The sequence below is a fragment of the Carcharhinus amblyrhynchos genome, chromosome 16 (genome assembly GCF_965287045.1).
Source record: "Carcharhinus amblyrhynchos chromosome 16, sCarAmb.v2.hapA, whole genome shotgun sequence".
NCBI lineage: Eukaryota > Metazoa > Chordata > Chondrichthyes > Carcharhiniformes > Carcharhinidae > Carcharhinus > Carcharhinus amblyrhynchos.
Window position 1 is genome coordinate 24524553 of NC_137339.1, and position 17240 is coordinate 24541792.

Sequence of the window (17240 nt, forward strand, 5' to 3'; positions counted from 1 at the left end):
TAGGGAAGCTAGCAAATGCATAGAATCCCTACAGTGCAGAAGGAAGCCGTTCAGCCTATCAAGTCTGTGCTAATTCTCCAACAGGCATCATACACAGGCCCACCCCCACATATCCACCATAGCTTATCCACCTAACCTACGCACTACAGGCAATTTAGCATGGCCAATCCACCGAACCTGCACTTCTTTGGACTGTGGGAGAAAACTGGAGCACCCAGAGGAAACCCACGCAGACATGGGTCCTATGTTAAAGACACACAGTACGAGGGGCCATGGGCTTAAGGTGAGGGGGGAGAGGTATAACACAGATATTAGAGGGAGGTTTTTCACACAGAGGATTGTGGGGGTATGGAATGCTCTGCCAAGTAAGGTGGTGGAGGCAAGCACGCTAGAGTTAAGAGTAACTTAGACAGGCACATGAGCGGGTTGGAGATGGGTGGATATAGGAGATTGTTTTAAATAAGGCTCATTAGCATTGGGACATCCCTGGTAATGCAAAAGGATGTGGTATGATAATAATGTTTTTCTCTTTTAATTCACAGGTTTTAAGTCGGTCCGCCTTGTTGTCCAACAAGGGGCATACACGCGATGGGTCATACTTGGGCTGCTCTTGAATGTCCGAGAGTGGCCTAGTGCTTCATGTCGTTAGGGTGCGCTTAAACTGGACCAGATGCTGGGCAACACGACAGCTCAGGGACTATCGCTGTTTGCTGTGCAGACACATGGATTTGGGCCAGTGTCTGTGGGCGTTTGCGCATTCTCCCTGTGCTTGCGAGGGTTTTCTCCGGGTGCTCCGGTTTCCTCCCACACCCCAAAGATGTGTTATTAGGCTGATTGGAAGTAATAAATCGTCCCTAAATTAGTTTCCCTCAATGTGGATTGCCATAAAACAATAGATAAGGATCATGGGTGGAGGGGGAGACTGGTAATGTTAAAATGGCGGCGCGGGCTCGTTGGGCCGAAGGGCCTGTTTCCCGGGCTGTTTTTTGTTCTTTGTTCTTTGAATGTGCAAACTCCACACAGACAGTCACCCAAGACTGGAATTGAACCTGGGTCTCTGACACTGTGAGGCAGCAGCGCTTACCACCGTGCCACCGTGCTGCCCCACCTAGTGAATGCACTGTATGTGGATTCTTAAAATGTTATAACAAGAGATTATTACAAAAAATTTGGGCTCATTAGACTGGGAGGGTAATAGCACAGATTGAGCATTGGTCTATGGACTGGAAACAGAGAGTGGGAATAAAGAGTATATTTGCAAAGTACCACATGAATCAGTCCCTGGGCTTCAGCTTTTTACAATCTATATTAATGACTTAAATAGGGGGGTTCTGTGTATATTGCTGATGGTACAAAGTTAGATGAGAAACTAGGCAGTGAGGACACGAACAGGCTAGACAAATATGCACAGGTTGGATGACTGGGTAACAACATGCCTTCTGGAATACAGTGTTGCGAGGTGTGGAGTTCTCCACTTTGATTGGAAAAAGAAACATTTTTTTTGGAAGGTGGAAGACTGAGGAATGTTTGCACTTTGCAGGACATGAGTGTCTATGTACATTATTATGGAAAGTTAAACCTGGTAAAACAAGTAGCTTGAGGTAGAAAGTCAACCGTGATCCAGTTGAATGGCAGAGCAGGGTCATAAAGGCATCATGACCCCCTCCAGTTCCTATTTCTTATGTTTCTAGGGATTCTAAGGGAGTATCTGATTGAATGGTCAGTGCTGACAGGAATATTTTCAATGATGCAAATAATTTTGTAATGTAATTTCGGTCCAAGTATATACACCCTGTTTAACACCAGTCTATATCACATCACACAAACAGCAAAAAAAGATTGGAGTTGTTTTAGATTGAATTATGTAAGAATGATTACAATATCTTGGCCCTGAGCCCCACTAAAACTGGAAATTCAAAATTTGACTTGAGGAATGACTAATTTTAAAAATCCCAACATTACAAAGAATTGACCAGCGCCAGTAAGTCAGTGGGTTAAGGATAAGGCATCATGTTTAGCATGTCCAAGTTATCTGACATTACATCAATACAAGTGAATTGTGAGTCAACCCACAGCACGTGGACTGCAGCGATTCAAGAAGGCAGCTCACCACCGCCTTCACAAGGGCAACTAGGGATGGGCAATAAATGCTGACCAGCCAGCGACGCCTGTATCCCACAAATGAATAAAAGGAAAAAATAATAATATTTCCTCAATAGTCTGAGTAAAATGCAAGGCAGTGGGAAACAAACTAATGATTAACAAGTTCGCAGAGAATGGGAAATGACCCCAATGGTGTGGTTATGTTTTAACTGGTGTCAATGCGATGAATATACCTTCCTGACTGCAGAATTTGCCCACACGGAATGCTTATTAGCAATTTCATACATGCTGTCAGTTATCTGCAGCCCAATCTTTTGTTTTCCAATCAAGCTTTATTTATCTCTCTTCTTTGCAGCTGGTACGTTGGGAAACTCAGCCGATCTGAAGCAAAATTTATTCTTCTCTCTCCCCAAACTGCAACCGGGTCTTTCCTCATCCGGGAGAGCGAGAATCAAGGGAATGGATACGCATTATCTGGTAAGCATTTTTTACAAGGTAAATATCATTATCTGCCAACCCATGCATGAGGCATCAACAATTTTTTTAATATTCGCTACCATGAGAAATTTAGGAGCTGGGTTATTTTGAGCTTTATGTGGAGTAATGGGTTGAGTTTCACAACCGCTGCTGATCATTTGCAACAGGACAGTAAAAACCATACACCCAGTCAGTTTGTGGTCAAACCTGAACCAGATTTCCTGCACGGGAACATTCTATAGTCAACATCTTTGTTTCCTCCCTCAATAAACCCAGACCAAGTTTTTGAGTTTTATTTTTGTAAAGCATGACGGGTGTCTGACCTACAGCCGAGGGCCACATGCTACTCCCAAGGCCAATTCGTGCTGTCAAAATCCAGAGAATTCCATCCTATTGGTGCCTATTTTTCTAACTTGTTGCTTTATATAAAAGTCTGCTGGGGCCCATTGATGAGGAGATCATAAGGCAGAAAACCAAGATCTGTTCACCTCAGCAATTTGAGACAGTAGAAACAAGGGTTTAGTTGTGGTTTCTGAGGTTGCATTGCACACGCTAAAGCGGCTCATGAAGACACATTCTTAGACCCCAACCATTCCACAAATAATCTACCCTAGATCCCACATCCCCCACTTTCATGACCTCCCCTTGTACCTATATATATTGCTACCTGACGGAAGTTCCATCCTGTATTCATAGAATCATAGAGTCCATACAGTGCAAAAGGAGGCCATTTAGCCCATCGAGTCTGCACCAATTACAATTCCACCCAGGTCCTATCCCCGTAACTCCACGTATTTACCCTGCTAATCCCCATGACACTATGGGGCAATTTATGATGGTCAATCAATCTAACCCACACATCTTTGGAGTCTGAGAGGAAATCGGAGTGTCTGGGGGAAACCCACTCAGACACGAGGAGAATGTGCAAACTCCACACAGACAGTGGTCCAAGGCTGGAATTGAACCTGAGCCCTTGGTGCCGTGAGGCAGCAATGCTAACCACTGTGCCAGTGTGCCGCTCCTGATACTGAGGTGCCTGTTTGGGATTCCCCAACTCCCTCACAAATGTAAATCAGATTTGAGCCTCAAAATCAAGGGGCCACTTTGTATTGATCATGGTTTGAACACAAAAGCCTAGGCTGAGGAAATAGCTGTACTCTTTCCCATCTTCCAGATGAAGCATTAAAACTTCTGCTCCCACAGTACATGTGAAAGATCCCTTGACACTATTTCACAGAAGAACAGGGGAGATCCCCCCCCCGGCCAATATTTATCCCTCAGTCTGCCTCACTAAAGAAGAGCCAGTTAGCTTACACCAGTTACTATATCTTATGTTTTTATATGTGGGAGTGGAAAGGGAACAGAGGATGGAAGTAATCGCCTGAATCTTTTGCGCAGTGGCAGTGCTGCAATATACTGCTAGGCATTCCTTCCAGGATCTTCCGATCCTGGCTGTCACAGAAATATACAGTACAGTGTACCCTGGGGAAAGCCACCAAAGCAGAATTGGGGGAAGACGGGTTACACCCACCACCCACCCCCCCACATCCCCCATGTCCAATCCTATTGCTCTAAAGCTCTCTATCTGAGTTCTAACTCATACAAACCCTGCCTGTCATTCAGTTGTGTTTTAGCTTCCTCTCATCCTTCATGCCCATCTTGACTTTAATTGACTGTACACTATCCAAGGGCACATGCTGTGCCAACATTGTCCACCCCCCCCCCCCGGCACATCCTCAAATCCCACCAACCCCACTCAGCCACCTCCCGCTTCTGCAATCTCTTGCAACACTATATCCCTTTTCATTTTGCCATTTCTGTAATCCACTGTGTGGCAAAATCTGTAGATGCTCAAATCCAGCAATCTGTTTTTTCACACCTTTAAAAACCTTATCTGATGATCTTCTTATCATGCCAGGTTCAACTGAAATTTTGTGAAATGGTTTGAAATATTTCACTACATTAAAGTTGCCTTGTTGTGTAAGTTATTGTTGATTTAAATTGGGCGCAACTTCTCAACTTTCTTTTTTAACATTTTTCTTTCACTATTAACTGTTGGTCCAATGACCCAATGAATGCAGATAGTAAAACAGAGGGCTTTTAGGATTTGAATCGAAAGACTGCAATGGCTTATGCCAAATGAAGGCTTTCATGTATGTTTCACTTTGGAGTTCCAATGAATTCAGTTAAATGAGTTGGTTAAGCTCTTACAATCTTCTTGTGAGAGAACCAGATGCTCTGGTTTCCTCCCACAGTCTAAAGGTGTGTGGGTTAGATTGATTGGCCATGCTAAATTGACCCTAGTGTCAGGGGGATTAGCAGGGTAAAAATGTGGGGTTACAGGAGTGGGATTGTGGTTGGCGCAGACTCAATGGGCCGAATGGCCTCCTTCTGCACTGTGGGGATTCTATGATTCTTTGTCTCACTATATCACATAGAATTTCCATTTTACCCTTTCTTCTTCAGTACGAGATGGAGACATGGTAAGACACTATCGAATCAGGCAAAATAAAGCTGAGCAGTTTTCCCTGAATACACTCATTGAATTTTCCAGTCTGAAAGAACTCGTGGAATACTACAAATTAAATAATCTTCGATCAGGCCTCCGACTGACCAGGCCTTGTCAGAAAGTAAGTTGATTTTTAAGTTAAGCCTATCCATGTTTAATCTTTTATAATCTTCAAGCTTTTTTCAAATTGGAGAAAAATGTTCAGCGTTGCCTGAAACTTGGAATGTGGCAGAGGTCAGTGTGCTGTGAGTGCAAGCAGATTGCTCTTTTCTTGATTTAAACTATCTGCACTTCCTGATATTATGGATCAACTTTCCAATTGCAGATTCCCTGCATGGAGCCTCGTATACCAGAGAATCACACAAATGCAGCCTATCATTTTGCTTCTGACGAACCAGGCTCCATCCCAGGAATACATAAAATGTAAAAGCAAAAGATGGCAGATGCTGGAACCTGAAACAGGAACAGAACATTCTGGAAAATCTTAGCAGGTCTGACAGCATCTGTGGAGAGAGAATAGAACAAACATTTCAAGTCTACATGACCCCTAGTCAGAGTAGCCTCAGTGGCACAATGGTTAACACTGCTACCTCCCAGCACCAAGGACCCAGGTTCAATTCCCGGGTTGGGTCGCTGCCTGTGTGGAACAAATAACAAAGAGAATTACAGCACAGGAACAGGCCCTTTGGCCCTCCAAGCCTGCACTGAACATGCTGCACAACTGAACTAAAACCCCCTACCCTTCCGAAAATCATATCTCGCTATTCCCATCCGATTCGTGTATTTGTCCAGATGCCCCTTAAAACTCACTATCGTATCTGCTTTCGCTACCCCTCCCGGCAGCGAGTTCCAGGCACCCACCACCCTCTGTGTAAAAAACTTGCCTTGTTCATCTCCTTTAAACCTTGCCGCTTGCACCTTAAACCTCTGCTACCCAGTAATTGACTCTTCCACCCTGGAAAAAAGCAGTTTGCACATTCTGCCCGTGTCTGCGTGAGTTTCCTTCAGGTGCTCTGGTTTCCTCCCACAGTCCAAAGATGTGCGGGTTAGGTTGATTGGCCATGCTAAGTTGCCACTTAGTGTCAGGGGGACTAATAGGGTAGGTACATGGGGTTATGGGGATAGGACTTCGGTAGAATTGTAGTTGGTGCAGGCTCGATGGGTCAAATGGCCTCCTTCTGCACTGTAGGGATTCTATGATCTGAAGGCAAAGAAAAGTTTTCAGCTCTAACAAAAAGTAATCCAGATTTGAAAAGCTGGCTCTATTCTCCCTCCACAGATGCTGTCAGACATTCATAACATGTATCCTGGTATGTCAATCCATCACACCTTATTAGTTTTGATTCCACATTCTCCACATGTCCAATGCACAATGTACATAAGCAAGCATTCTGCACACAGCAGGATCTTACAAGCAGCAATACAAGTTAGGTCACTTTATTTCAGTTGAGGCGGCACAGTGGCACGTGGTTAGCACTGCTGCCTCACAGCTCCAGTGACCTGGGTTCAATTTCCAGCTTGGGTCACTGTCTGTGTGGAGTTCGCGTGTTCTCCCCATGTCTGCATGCATTTCCTCCTGGTGCCCCAGTTTCCTCCCACAGTCTGAAGATGTGCGGGTTAGGTTGATTGGTCGTGCTAATTAGCCCCTTAGTGTCCCGGGATATGTAGGTTAGAGGGATCAGTGGGGCAAATATGTAGATTTACAGGGATAGAGCCTGCATGGGATTGTTGTCAGTGCAGACCCGATGAGCTGAATGGTCTCTTTCTGCACTGTAGGGTTTCTATGATTCAGTTGTGGGAGGAATTTCAGATACTGGTTGAAAAACTATTTGCGCAAACATTCAGAACAACCCTTAATTGCTGTTGGTGAGACCTTTCTGTGAGTAGAATACTCTTCTTTGTATAGTACCAGAAAATGTTTAATGTCCATCTTAACGGACACTTGATTTCAGTGTCTCAGCTGAAGGACAATGCCTTCAAGAATGTATTCCTTTAGGGCTGAATCACTAGCTTATGTTACACTTTTGAAATCTGGTACAGGCTTCAGCCTACACGCTACAGACCTGAAATTGAGGCTGCTGCTAGCTGAACTGAGGTTCCAATGAAATTGCAAATAAACAGCTGAAGATGACAGTCAAGTGCACTCCCCTTTCTCACACCCATGTAGTACTTGAGAATGTCGAATGATATTTCGTTCATGTTTTAACATTTGCAAAATGCCAATGTGTTAATCACTAATAAGGTCTTAAAATGAAGAATTTTCTTAATATGTTTCAACTGAAACTATTCCTGTATCAATGCTTAATTTCAACACTTATATTTTGAGTGCTTATTCAAGAACAGCAGCTGACAGGAAATATATCCCAATTAGCTCAAGTGTCTGACAAGCCAATTATTGAGCAATTGAATATCCGTTTTTGTACTTTGGTAATCATGAGCTCTTGAAGGAAATGTTCATTCCTGTCTTGTATGTATTTTATATTTAAAGCAACATCAGCCAAATATAAGAGATTTGTCACATCAGACTGCGGATGCGTGGGAACGACCAAGGAAAGAGTTTACTTTTACGAAAAAGCTGGGTTCTGGACACTTTGGAGAAGTGTATGCTGGATATTGGAATAAAACCGTTCAAGTAGCCATCAAAACAGTCCACGTTGGTAAGGATGTACTGGAAGTGAGATCTATTAGGACAGAGGCTTTAACATTAGAGCAGTTTGTTCAATTATAAAAGGGGTGTCCACCTGCAGTCCATGGGTCATATTGCTAGCTCTGAAGCCTGATAGTTCAACCATTATAGAATCATAGATACCCTACAGTGCAAAAGGAAGCCATTCAGCCCATCGAGTCTGCACCGACAACAGTCCCATCTAGGCCCTATCCCCATAACCCTACATATTTACCCTGCTAATCCCTCTAACCTACGCATCCCGAGAGACTAAGGGGCAATTTAGCATAGCCAATGCACCTAACCTGCACATCTTTGGACTATGGGAGGGAACCAGAACATCTGGAGGAAAATCACGCAGACATGGGGAGAACGTGCAAACTCCACACAGACTGTGACCCAAGCCAGGGATCGAACCAGGTCCCTGGAGCTGTGAAGCAGCAGTGTTAACCATTGAGCCGCGATGCTGCACCCATGTTCATACAACATTGCCTTAGGTAGTGATATCGGACTTGGAATTAGGAGTAGGCCATTCAGCCCTTCGAAAATAGCTGATCTTGTTATGGTCTCAACCACACTTTGCTGTCTGCCCCCCATAACCTTTGACCCCTTTGTCTATCAAAAATCAGTCAACTCTACCTTGAATCATTTCAATGGCACAGCCTCCACTGCTCTCTCGGACTAATGACCCTCTGAGAGAAAGAATTTCTCCTCATTCCAGTCTGAAGAGAGAGACCTCTCATTCTTAAACTGTGTCCCCTAGTTCTGATCTCCCAGAGGTGGAAACATGCTCCTGGTCAATTCCCTTATAACAGGTAGAATTCTCTACCCTCCGCCCCCGCCCTTCGCAGTGTCTTTCTCAGCAATGAGAGGTGACCCACCATTGTCCAGCTGCAGGATCTCTAGTCATGCCAATGGGATTTCCCTTTGAATTGATCTCACGGCATTGGGAAACCTGGCATGGGGATGAATGTCGGTGGAACCAGAAGATGGAAAAGGCAGGAAAATTCCACCCATAGTTTATTGTTGGTGTTAGGTTGTTTGAACTTTGTAGACCTGTTGCTTTTGAAAGGACTGTCCTTGGCATTGATGCCTTATTAATAAGTGTTAGTATCTGTATAGTGACCCATAAAGCTCTTTTGGGCACCATTATCTGCAACAAGACCCTTGTTTAAAACTTCCAATTCAACAAATTTATGCACTGAAGTCTTACTTGAAAATGTTATTGATATTACTAAGTATATTTTAAAGATAACAGATTATTGTCTTGAAGTATTAGCCAAGATCTAAGCAGATTTGTAAACTGTGTGGCCTTTAATTTCTCTTCAAACTTTTCTAGTATCCTGTGCCCTGTGTTAACTTAAAGAAATCACTCCATTACCTTAATTTAATTTCCAGTAAAATATTGTCATGTAAAACCTGTCCATGGGGCAGCATGGTGGCACAGTGGTTAGCACTGCTGCCTCACGGTGCCAGGGAACTGTCTCTGTGTCTGCACGTTCTTCCCGTGTCTGTGTGGGTTTCCTCCGAGTGCTCCGGTTTCCTCCCACAGAACAAAGATTGATTGATTGATTGGCTGTGCTAAATTGCCACTTTGTGTCAGGGGGATTAGCTAGGGTAAATACATGGGGCATCGGGCTGGATACGATTGTGATCTTGATGGGCCGAATGGCTTCCTTCTGCACTGTAAGGATTCTATGATCTGTGAATATTTTAATTAGGAAGAAACTACTCAAGGGCCTGTTTTCGTGTTTTGCTGATTTTGCTGAGAAGTGCGCAGTCTAATTTTATCAAAGAGTACCAACAGATTACTTCAGGCCTGCTCAAACCATTCTTGTGCCTCCAGAATTTGGTGAAAGAAGATCAAAGGAAATCTTTCTAAAAGCTTATTTTGTTTCTCAAGGCCCTGTTTAAATCATCAATGAGAAATTCATGTAGCGTCCCAGAGTATAATGGTTCAATCTAAACGGGAGCATTTCACTTTCATCCAGTTAATGTCTGGGTTATGGAAGTCCCAGTCAGAGAGACAGCAGTTCAGCAACCTGAGCGGCACCACTGCTATAGCAGCAGCTATTGCCAAGGTTGCAGCTGCAAAAAGGGGGCACCTCTGTGGCACAGTTGGAAGTATTGGGGCTTGGCAGGCAGGTCCAGCATTCTGGGGAGAAGGTAGAAAGTCGTGAGACAAATGATAGCGCTTCAGGCAGGGGTGACCATTGGACTGGAGGGTGGGGGATTCATCCATGGGCCGTAGTTTTCCAAAAAAGATGCCTCTCCCACCCCTCTTCCAACATGGCAGTAGCCAACCATCCCCCCCCCCCCCCACCCCCCCACCGCCCCCACCTGTGCAAGCAGAATGCCCACAGATGTGGGAATTGACCCTGCTAAGTGACTCAGTAGGGCTCCCAGTGGGCAGCACGTTTATCCAACTTTCCCATCACTAGGAAAATGGCATGGCACTGGGAAGACATCAGGCTCAATTCCCATGCCATTTTGCCAGCCTTCCTGCCTCCCAGCCCAAAGACCAACGAGCTTGTAAATATCCAGTCAATGAGGTTAATTATTATGAGAAAGTTTTGGAATTATTGTCACAACAGTGAGTGAAAGAAGTGACTAATTCAATTTTCTATAAGTGGATATTGGATGGAACAGATGCAGGCAGGTATATTTTGGAGTAAAGAAAGGAGAGAAGATGTTCGAGGGATATGAGGGCATAGAAGCCACGTAACTACCCCAGGCACAGGGTACAGTGAGAATTCAGCAACCTGGGTATGACAGGGAAGCAATAAGTTATGCTACTGTGGTAGACCTGGAATGTTATGTCTGTTAAATGCCATCTGATCAGCAATGATTTTCAGGGGCAGTCAGCAATTTAGCAATGTACTATTGTACTGCAAGTCAGAAATATCAGTCTTGAACATGTTGCATGCTATCTCACCACAACTCTTTGATTAGAATTTAGAGTCATTGTAAAAGGGAAGGGAATGCAAATTCCACATCACAAAATGAAAGAACATTCAACGTAAACCAGTCACAAAAGCAGTGAAGTTGCGATGAAAGCAAAGAATGTTTAAAGTAACTGTGTCATAGAGAACGTCCTCCACCCCAGCTAGTCAGTGGGGTATTAGAGTTAGAGTTTAGAATTTAGAGTTTAGAAGAATGAGGGGAGATCTCATTGAGACGTATAAGATGATGAATGGGATGGATAGGATAGAGGTGGAGAGACTCTTCCCGCTCAAAAAAGACAGTAGGACTAGGGGGCACAGCCTCAAGATAAAGGGGGGGCGGTTTAGAATGGAGTTGAGGAGGAACTTCTTCACTCAAAGGGTGGTGAATCTCTGGAATTCTCTGCCCGTTGAAGTGGTGGAGGCTGCCTCGCTAAATATTTTTAAGATGCGGGTTACATAAGAACATAAGAACATAAGAAATAGGAGCAGGAGTAGGCCATCTAGCCCTTCGAGCCTGCCCCGCCATTCAATAAGATCATGGCTGATCTGTCGTGGCTCAGTTCCACTTTCCCGCCCTCTCCCCATAACCCTTAATCCCCTCTCTTATCAAAAACCCATCAACCCGCGTCTTAAAAATATATAGCGAGGTAGCCTCCACCACTTCAACGGGCAGAGAATTCCAGAGATTCACCACCCTTTGAGTGAAGAAGTTCCTCCCCCCTTTTATCTTGAGGCTGTGCCCCCTAGTCCTACTGTCTTTTTTGAGCAGGAAGAGTCTTTTTTGATAAGAGAGGGGATTAAGGGTTATGGGGAGAGGGCGGGAATGTGGAACTGAGCCACGACAGATCAGCCATGATCTTATTGAATGGCGGGGCAGGCTCGAAGGGCTAGATGGCCTACTCCTGCTCCTATTTCTTATGTTCTTATGCATCTTGGGAATTACCTTGTTTGCCTTTTAGATATCTTCCACTTTGTTTCCGTACCATCAAAGAACGATTTAATTCAGTTGTGCAATGATATTTAAATCTGTTTACGTGTTTAGCTTTTCTGTGTTGCTTGTTAATATGCTTCGCTACGAGATGTTTCCTTGGATGGAGGAGTTGGGTGCAACTGGTCTCCTAGCAAAGTAGCTTCTGCAAGAAATATTGAGCAGTTACTTCATGGACCTGGGACTAACCCTAATGTATCGCTATCAGTGACAGGGATCTCTTTTGTTGAAGGCATTCTATACATACTGATTTAAAAGATGGTGCTTGCTATCACTTGATGATATTAAACGGTTGCTTCCTGGATACTCCATAAAGTTACAGTTTACTAATCTGTATTAATATGGACAGTGGCTATGTATGACGTCTGGAATCCCTTTCTATTTTTTCCCGTGACCATTCTTCTTGGACTTTGTAGCAGTCCAAGTGAGCTACTGGGGGCTGGGCACATTCTGCACCTGTAATCAACGTTGTGCGATATTACCATACACTAATTTTTTTAGCCATTAACAAATATGCAAGACCCAAAAGACATTCAGCAGAGCTATTCGGGGCTCTTACATTTCAGCCAATGGCAAAACATTTACTTTAAATATTCTTTTCTTTCATTGCAACTTCACTGCTGTTGTGACTGGTTTACGTTGAATGTTCTTTCATTTTGTGATGTGGAATTTGAAGTCTCTTCCCTTTTACAATGACTCTAAGTTCTAATCAAAGAGTTGTGGTGAGATAGCATGCAACATGTTCAAGACTGATATTTCTGACTTGCAGGAAACAATTTAATGGACTTTGGCTTGCCCTTTAAATATAAATAGCCATTGGTCCAACTTTATCGTATTAACTTTTAATGGTATATATCAGGAAGCAAGTGATTGTTCAAGGCACATCTTTGTGGTAAAAATCCTCCATTGCAAAACAGGCTTACTCAGATGTGCACACCATTCAGGAGGATACTCACATTCATGGAACACTGTCTTCTCTCTTTATTTGTGCGACTTAAGTTTCCTCGTCTACTACCTCTTACGTATTGCCTCTCTTTGTACCTTTTCTGGTGTTTACTTCAAGTGGAAGAGGTAACATTTGGTCCTCAGGTTAGAGAATGCGTTCCATATCAGCCGCTAAGTTCTTCTCAAAGAGAGCAGATGGCGCAGTATGAACACATACTTAGATAGCTATTTAGGTATTATGGTAAACCCCTCCAATCCCTACAGTCCAGGTCCTTCTTCCTGAATAATTTGATTACAACATACATAGGAATCAGGAGCAGGAATAGGTCACTTGGCCTCTTGCGCCTGCTCCATTATTCAATATGATCGTGGCTGATGTAATTGTAACCTCAACCCCACATTCCTGCCGACCCCAATAACCTTTCACCCTCTTGTTGGTTAAGGATCTACCTAGCTCTGCTTTAAAATATTCTGCTTCCACTGCCTTTTGAGGAAGAGGGTTCCGTAGACTCAACACTTCCTGAAAAAAAATTTCTCCTTATCTCCATCTTAAACGAGTGGCCCATTATTTTTACACAGTGCTCCTAAATATAGATTCTCTGTCAAGCAGAAACATCCACTCCACATCCACCCTGTCAATACTCCTCAACATCAAGCCACCTCTCACTCTTCTTTGCTCTAGTGGATACAAACCTAATCACTCCAACCTTTCCTCAGAAGACAACCCGCCTATTCCTCCATTACTCTAATAAACCATCCCTGAACTGTTTCTAATAGATTGACAGTTTTCCTTGGGCAAGGAGAACTGTACTGTATCCAATACTCCAGATATGGTGTCACCAATGCCCCATACAACTGAAGCATAGCCCCCCTAATTTTGTAATTAAACATTAACAATTTTGTTATAACTTGTCCCAATAAACATTAACATTCTATTAGTTTCCTAATTACTTGCTGTAACTGTCTACTAGTCTTTTGTGCACTAGGACACCCAGATTCCTCTGTATTTCAAAGCTCTGCAATGTCTCATCACTTTTTATTCTTGCCAAAAGGAAGGATTATTATTTCTTTGTGTGTAATGATTTATTTCATGCCATATAGTCAGCCATCATGTGATGTGACACATGTTCTTTTCTATATCTGTGGAGTGTAGGTGGAAGGAGGATGATTTGGCTCACGGATATTGTTTCAAAGAAAATTACAGTGCAGGAATAAGCTCCCCAAGCCTGCACTGACAAAAGTTTCCTGCAGCTAATTCTCTTTTGCGTTACGGAATGTGCAAAATAATTTGCATAGCATTTTTATTCACTTGTTTTACCTTCCTTATCAATCCTTGCCAGTGCTTCTTTATGTTACTGGATCACTTTTTCCCCATAATTTAACAGCTGCTAATTTTCCTTGCATTATTGTGTGAACATTGGGATAAACAAATCAAAGAAAGCATACAGTGAAATAGAATTATTACCAAACCATTTTTTGGGAAAGTATTAGAAGTGTACATTTGGCTTGATCGAATTTTCAAAAATGAACTGGTTGGAATTATACTAACATTTACATGCCAATCCCAGATATGGACCCATGTAAGCTACTGAGAGTGTGGTATATAACGTTTTGACAAAATCATAGAACACAAAGTCAAACCACAAAATCCTGAAATACCCTTTTTAGAAATATGGTTAACATATTACTGAATGCCTGACAATAGTTTGCAAAGAATTTATATAGATATGAATAACCTGACAGAATTAATATCTGAGGCTACAAGGGTAATTAATGCATCATAATAATGCAACCTCAGCTTTTCTCTGATTGCTCTTTTGCTTTATATCTTTATATCTTTTGCTTTATATCTTTATTTCCTCTTTTGCTTTATATCTGAAGTTGACAGCATCACATCAACATTAAACTCCATGACTAGTCTGTGGAGCATTGGTTAGCACTGTTGCCTCACAGCGCCCAGTTTGGGACACTGTCTGTGCAGAGTCTCCACGCTCTCCTCATGTCTATATGGATTTCCTCCAGGTGCTCTGGTTTCTTCCCACACTCTGAAAGACGTGCTGATTTGGTGCATTGGCCATGCTAAATTCTCCCTCAGTGTACCCAAACAGGCGTCGGAGTATTACGACTAGGGGATTTTCACAGTAACTTCACTGCAGTGTTAATGTAACCCTACCTGTGACACTAGTAAATAAACCTAATGTTGTGCCTGCCGCACAGTCTGTTTCAATCCTTATACGGCAAACAAATAACTGCAAGTAGACATCTTGTTAGTACAACCAATATTTATTTAAGACACACAATCAATAATCACCCACCCAACCAACAACATTATCTTTATAGAAAATGCTAGACTTCAAGTCCAATACAAGGCCTTGTCTTAACTTTGCGTGATTGGCAAGTACCCAAGCAGAGATTAGCCTTTATCTGTGCATTGGTCTCAGTCTCCTCTGCGTATCTGGTCCTTTGGTCTGGTCTGGCACTCTGGCTCTGGTCTTCCTTCCTTCTTGGGTGTGGTGGCTCTCCTCGTGCTGGTCGTCGCTGGCAATGGTTACCATTGTTGTAACTCATTCGTGGGGTCAGAGAGAGAGAGATTCTTCGTTGTGCAGCACCCTTTATACCCCATTGGGTTTCGTGCCCCTTTTGGCCATTACCAATCAATCAATCAGGACTTGATCACCCTGATCGATAAAGTCCAATCGAGTGCTGCCACACCAATCTCTGGGTGTGTCCCCAACGGCCATGTCTGCAGGTGCTGAGGGCACGTAGAATACACACGCCCTCCCAAATAAGGGGCTATGGCGCCCCTGTGTCTGGTAGACAACCCAGTTTGACCAGAAAGTCTCTTTTCCCCTGGAGATGATCCATGTCCTGTGTATTCACTCATCTGGGTTGCAGCCTGTTTATCTCTGTCTTTTAGGCTGCATGATGTGGAGATGCTGGTGTTGGACTGGGGTAAACACAGTAAGAAGTCTCACAACACTAGGTTAAAGGTACAGACAATGTAAGTGGAGAAAGGTTCATATCACATTATCTATAACCCCCATGACTTGCCCAGGCTTGCAAAATCTCACTAACTGTCCTGTCTGGAGACAATATACATCTCTTTAACCTATGCTTGACGCTCTCTCCATTCACATTATCTGTATCTTTAAGACTTGATTACCTGTAAAGACTCACATTCCAACCATTGTTTTGTAAATTGAGTTTGTGTCTTTGTGCCCTGTTTGTGAACAGAATTCCCACTCACCCGACGAAGGAGCAGCGTTCTGAAAGCTAGTGGCTTTTGCCACCAAATAAACCTTTTTAGGCTCCAGCCTGTCATTTCAGTTCTTGCCCAATTGTCCCAGAGTGCTTTACAAATTGCCATTTTAGATGGCCCATTTGGCCACACTGACAAGTTAACAACTCTGAGTAGTGAAGTTATCACATCTATTAAAGTCCTGCAGTAACGTGTGCCTTGCTTGTTGACCATTTAGCACAATGGACGTTGCCCTTGCACCCTTCTGCAGAAATTAGAATGTGTGGCTCCACTGCAAAGTTCATTAGTTCTTAGAGGGATGGAGAAATAACAGAGTGCCAAATTACCATGACTGGTTTCATACTTGCTCTGGTAGTTGGTTACAAAGCTGAAATGACAAGAGAGTTGGGAGGGGATGGGAAAACCAGAAGAAGTAGAAAGGGGTGAAGTACAATGCCAGATTCTTGAAAGAGCTAAATTAGCCTGAAAGGCAGCCAGCCCAGTGTTGAAACATTCTTGTTTCCAATCTCACCACCGGACGGTGGCGTAAATTTGTGCCACTGAACTAATCAGATAATCAGCCTCAGTCAGGATGTGCTGTATTGAATAAGAAGGGAGAGGGAGATGGAAACAGACATGCTGAGCAATTACCCACAACTTATTGTATATCATTAAATAGCAGGAAATAACCAACTGAAAATGGGGAAGAGGAAATATAAGCAGAGACCAATAGTAAACTATTATTGGGAGAAGCGTAAAATATGCATAGGCTTTTTGAAATATCGCTGATATGGTTGTATTTATCATTACTGTCTAAATCCAGATAGCGGTACATAGAATAGAAGTTTCAGCATGTGAGGCACCCATCAGTGCTAGGTGTTCAACTGTAATTACCAATATCCCATATCCATGTTCTTACTGGGATTATTTCTGATGAATTATGAAATGATAGGATGTATTTTATGATAAAGTTTCTCTCCACAAAAATCATGAATGCATTTACAAAGATTCAGACAAAATTAGACGCGGAGAATATTTACCCTAGATGCAATGGGGAGGCAATGGCCTAGTGGTATTATCGCTAGACTATTGATGGGTTCCAATATTGACACAGCAGATGGTGGAATTTGACTTCAATAAAAAAAATCTGGAATTTGGAATCCACTGATGACCATGAAACCATTGTCAATTGTCAGAAAAAACCCATCTGATTCACTAATGACCTTCAGGAAAGAAAATCTGCTTCGTCTGGCCTATATGTGACTCCAGATCCTCAGCAATGTGGTTGACTCTCAACTCCCCCTCTGAAATGGCCTAGCAATCCACTCAGTTCAAGGGTCAACTAGGGGTGGACAATAAATGCTGGCTGA

At 43.1% G+C, this 17240-nt stretch overlaps 1 protein-coding gene across 1 annotated transcript in view; it reads left to right on the top strand.

The window, feature by feature from the left end:
- The window catches only part of LOC145353897 (protein-tyrosine kinase 6-like), a 37941-nt gene that overhangs the window by 6529 nt on the left and 14172 nt on the right, over positions 1-17240 (top strand). The window contains exons 2-4 of the mRNA XM_080204853.1: positions 2459-2580; positions 5047-5210; positions 7578-7746. Coding sequence (XP_080060979.1) covers positions 2459-2580; positions 5047-5210; positions 7578-7746 — 455 coding nt within the window. The remainder of the gene's footprint in view (positions 1-2458; positions 2581-5046; positions 5211-7577; positions 7747-17240) is intronic.